We start from the raw sequence: 4,574 nt of genomic DNA, 5'->3' as shown, positions 1-4,574 counted from the left end.
AACAAAAGATAATCAAAAAGAAATGGTGTAAAAGAGGAGTAATGATAGTGATGTGTGGGTTCTTACACTAAAAGTGTAACTATAAACAATACTCGCTGTATTCTATCTATTGATAATGTTGTGTTGAGTGTGCGATGTTATTTAATAGTTGAATATACATTCTCTAAATTTTTCTGCCCCTTTTGACGTGTATGAGAAAAAGATAAACAAAATGAGAGATCGAGTTACATGAACCGACGCAAGAAGATATTTAAAAAAAACCTGTGATGGTGTTAATATCAATGACATACCTTTTAATGGTTGAGATGAAAATATTAGTTTGAGAGCTTGGTACCCTTCACCGATATCACCATCATCTATTTTGGCAAGTATATCCTCCAGAAGATCCGACACCAACTTGGACTCGTGGTGGAATATGTTTCGGTCATCTTGACGGTCTAAAGCACTCTCCACCATCCTTTTGCAGGTCTCGGCCACCTCGGCCGAGTAACTATTGCAAATGGAGTTGGCAAAGGCGGTTTTATAAGAGTGGCAACAGCCAATTGGATTCAGATCTGGGTCAAGGAGTGCATATCGGAGGATTTGATATTTTGCAACCATCTCGTCTACCTTGAGTTTGGCAAATGTTCTCGATAGCATTTTGTTGACGATTTTCTCTTTTGCTTGGACATCTTGTGCAGAATTCTGTAAAGAGTAAACAAAGAATAAAATAAAAATTAATTTATTATTACACATCATAACTGTCACAGACTGTTATACATACATAATCTCTTGGACTATTACTGCTTTTGCGTGTGTCTATGTCCATCACCTTTGAGATGATGGCCTCCACAATTAGAGAATCCCATCGAATCGGCAAAGTCAACCGATTTTCCATTTTTTCATATAATTCATTTATTTTGTTCTTTGAAAGAACACTCATGTCGTAATACTTTGGTATTACTTTTTCGAGTTCTTGTCGGGACAAACTAAACACTAAAAATGGTAAAATACATGAAATCGATCAATTAGTTCATGAACTTATCTGAATGATTCATGTTCAAAAAAAAAAAAAGGTTGATGATATCTTACTGTTATTAAAGTCGTATACAAATATTAAAAAAAATTGGCCTACTAACCTCTTAACAGAGTGATAGTATCTTGCATATTGGCCGAGATGTGTCACAAACAAGTTTTGTTCGTTATTCCACTTCTTACCCATGAGACGATCGAGAGGGTATTGAGTTGTTCTTGTCTCTGTTGCGGATGGAAGTGGGCCATTCATGATGACCACTGTGCGATAGTGAACCTCAATTAGAAGCTTCCTATATAAAAAATATATAAAGGTAATACAATATAGCAGAAAGATAATGAATTGAAGAAAAGATAGATAAAATGAATAATGATGTGATGAGAAAAAAGAACACTTTAAATAGAGAACATTGGAGCTTGATGAATAATATTTTATTTTAAACAAATGTTTTCTTGTCTTTGTTGATTATCAACAAAAAGTGAGGGGTGATACATATACAGATGGGGTTGTCCCAATGATATCATAATCGTATGGTGGTTTCTTAATACCCGAACTGTGTCATCACCACCGTTTAATGGGGGCATTCATGATGCCTAGGTGAGCCACAGCAGCACGATCATTTATGATTTAATATATGAGTGAGGGGGATAAGGAGGAGGATAGGGGGTGGTAGTCATGGTTGGATATGATGCCTAGGTGAGCCACAGCACGATCATTCTTTGATGTAACCCGTCAGATTATGGGCGTGTTGATTCACTATATGAGTGAGGCGGATAAGGAGGGGGATGGGGGTGCGGATTAGGCTCATTATATGAACCAAGATCTAAAATGTAAGAGAAGAGGAGGAGGGAGAGGGGGGGGTATGATACCAAATCAGGGTATGATTCTATTGTTGTTTCTTCTTTTTGATAGGATCCATTTATTAATGAGAGAGAGGGGCTATTTGCTGTTGTTGTTTTGAAACAAATGTTCAAACCTCGCAATGTATCAGGTCAGTCACCTACGGCACGCATAAAGATCGCACTATCTCATGAGAAAAAAAAATTTAAAAAAAAAAAAAAAAAAAAAGTGTAGAATCAATAAACAAACAATTAATTATTTAATTAAATTGATAATATCTTTATTTAATGAATTATCAATATTATAGATATATTTTTATCTTTATTTTAAGCATATTAATCATGAGTAAACTATCACTGCATCAGCAGCAGCATCAGTATCAGTAGCATTAGTACCAATAACAACAATCTCTGCATCACCAGCAGCAGCAGCAGCAACAACAACAACAACAACAACACCTCCAACAACAACAACAACAACAACACCTCCAACAGTCTACCAACGATTAATTGGCGACCGTGTTAAACCAACATTCCCATTAAGACAAGTGCAACGCATTAGAAATAAAACGTCATTCCTGTTGAGAAGACATACAAATGGCGACGAAGTACTACAAGCAGAGGTTCTAAGAAGTTTGAGCATGTCTAAACATGGAAGAGGTATCAAGACAACTCTCGACCCCAAAGGAGAAAAGATCAACAAAGATGGTACAGTTTTTATGTCACCAAGAGATTTTAGTTGTATCAACATCATTAGAAAGATGCACAAGGAAGCAAAAGATGGAAAAAAGAATTATTATAAAGCGACACAGTAAGTTGCATATACGATATTAACTAGTAGTAGTTGTTGATGTATACTAATTCCTTTCTTCAAAAGAATATTATCATCAGTGTCACCTTTTCATACTAGTAAGCAACTAAGAGATTTTGGGTTCAAATTTGCAAATGGAGCATTCACAAACGCCAACAAACATCATGATCATCACAGAGTCATAAGAATAAGAACAATACAATTACAATACAATACTTAGAGATATAAAAGTCATGATGATGATGATGTTGATGATGATGATGTGAATATTGATCATCAACACAAGTAGTATAGGGTAACAAGTTAAATTAAATCTCAATCATCATCGTCATTTGATGGATGATGTCTGTCTCGAATGAATGAATGAATTTAACTTTAGGATGGGTCTCGCGCAGTACAATACAAGTAGTAAATATGAGAACACAGTACAGCACAGCACTATCATGTCATGAAGAGAATTAATTAATTTTGGAGGGAGAATTTTCATTCATCATCATCATGACACCAACAACAATAACCATCGATCGATTAGATTCATCAAGATATTTTAAACAATCATCAATCAGTCAATCAACAATGGGAATGACGCCTTTAGAGGACATGACGTAGACCAACAATCACTCTGTGATGATTCACAACTAATTTTAAAACTATGTCAACCCATTATAGTTTTAAATTTGTATGATAACTCGGCCCCTTCCTCCCTCCTCTTCATCTCCTCCAGGCCTACATCTCTTTCATCCTCCTCTTCCACAACCGCAATGAAAAGAGAAAGATTTTTTCATACACACAGTTGTTAGATGATATGTTGTAGATATTTAAATGGGATTCTCAAAGTTGGGGAACCAAACAAGTATAGTTTGAGTGTTGGGGGAATTGATCGATCATTTGGCGTGCTTGGAGTGTGCGGGTTTGTTTCGGTAGGTATATTCATAAGTTTCCAAACAAGGCCATTTGTTTACCGCGTGAGGGCAAAGTTGATTGGTCGTCAATTTCTTCTTTCATAAAGATTGTATGTGTTTTCTTTCTTGATGATGGGTTTTTTATTTTAAATCTATAACAAGTCTGTATATATTGGTACTTTAAATATAGAATCAATTGATTAGAGACGAGTTGGTCCATTTTTAAAAACTGTAAAGATATGTATCTTGTAAAATTACTGTCATAAATACTGTTTACTAATTATTATTTATTATCTTTTAGAATGGATGGTTTTGATAGACCGAATGCGAAATTGTCCATGACCACTAGCCTTGATGGGTTTTAAAAGAGCCAATTACAATAATACTAGTATGTACCAAATAAATAACCATGATATCGATATAGATTAAGCTACCATTACTCTTGAGCATTCACAATTGTTTTGAGATTGACCATTCCAAATATACTAACCATCTTGTCTAGCGTTGCTGGATGTGGCATGCATTGAACACTGCCGACACCAGTGCATATAATGTTGAAGATTCAAGGCGCCTACACCTCTTGCGTTGGCGCTTGTCTTTTTATTTGATTAATCGTGATCCGATCCATGTAGCACGTAGTTTTATATGGTTGCATGTTTACTATATGAGATAGGCTTTGAAGAATAGCATTTTTTTTATTTGAATAATCTTTGAAACGACGATCCAATATCACCAATAGATACAACTTTTTGTACTCTTTCTGTTTATATCATTTGTTTTTCCAAACAATGCTTTCTAGACCTCATCTTAGCCCATGGCTAATGGCGACTTTACGGAAAGTACTTTTTAGAAGGGTGAACCTCTCGCAAATTTTTTTGTCAACCATTTGATAGATAATGAAAAGATCTATCGATTGGTAAAAGAATAATTAAAAATAAAGAAGACCATAGAGAGAAATAAGTTTTACAAATAAATAGATTCTGAGGCGGTACTCCCAACCAAAAATTTTC

At 35.1% G+C, this 4,574-nt stretch overlaps 2 protein-coding genes across 2 annotated transcripts in view; one reads left to right on the top strand and one right to left on the bottom strand.

The window, feature by feature from the left end:
- Positions 1-1,596, bottom strand: part of DFA_05540 (uncharacterized protein) — a gene marked incomplete at both ends in the record, with an annotated part of 2,280 nt that extends 684 nt beyond the window's left edge. Inside the window, 4 exons of the mRNA XM_004361202.1 lie at positions 291-684; positions 764-975; positions 1,198-1,304; positions 1,511-1,596. Of these exons, the coding sequence (XP_004361259.1) occupies positions 291-684; positions 764-975; positions 1,198-1,304; positions 1,511-1,596 (799 nt within the window). The remainder of the gene's footprint in view (positions 1-290; positions 685-763; positions 976-1,197; positions 1,305-1,510) is intronic.
- A 227-nt stretch (positions 1,597-1,823) lies between these two features.
- Positions 1,824-2,882, top strand: DFA_05539 (uncharacterized protein; the record flags this gene model as incomplete). The annotated part of the gene is made up of 3 exons (XM_004361201.1): positions 1,824-1,890; positions 2,218-2,662; positions 2,762-2,882. The coding sequence occupies 3 exons, from the start codon at positions 1,824-1,826 to the stop codon at positions 2,880-2,882; spliced, it is 633 nt and encodes a 210-aa protein (XP_004361258.1).
- Between the last annotated feature and the right edge of the window lie 1,692 nt (positions 2,883-4,574).

The sequence above is a fragment of the Cavenderia fasciculata genome (assembly GCF_000203815.1).
Source record: "Cavenderia fasciculata unplaced genomic scaffold Scf_Dfasci-G-o-80e12.f1-5, whole genome shotgun sequence".
In the NCBI taxonomy this organism is placed as follows: domain Eukaryota; phylum Evosea; class Eumycetozoa; order Acytosteliales; family Cavenderiaceae; genus Cavenderia; species Cavenderia fasciculata.
The sequence above is the reverse complement of the archived record's forward strand: the minus strand, read 5'-3'. Positions and strand labels throughout refer to the sequence as shown.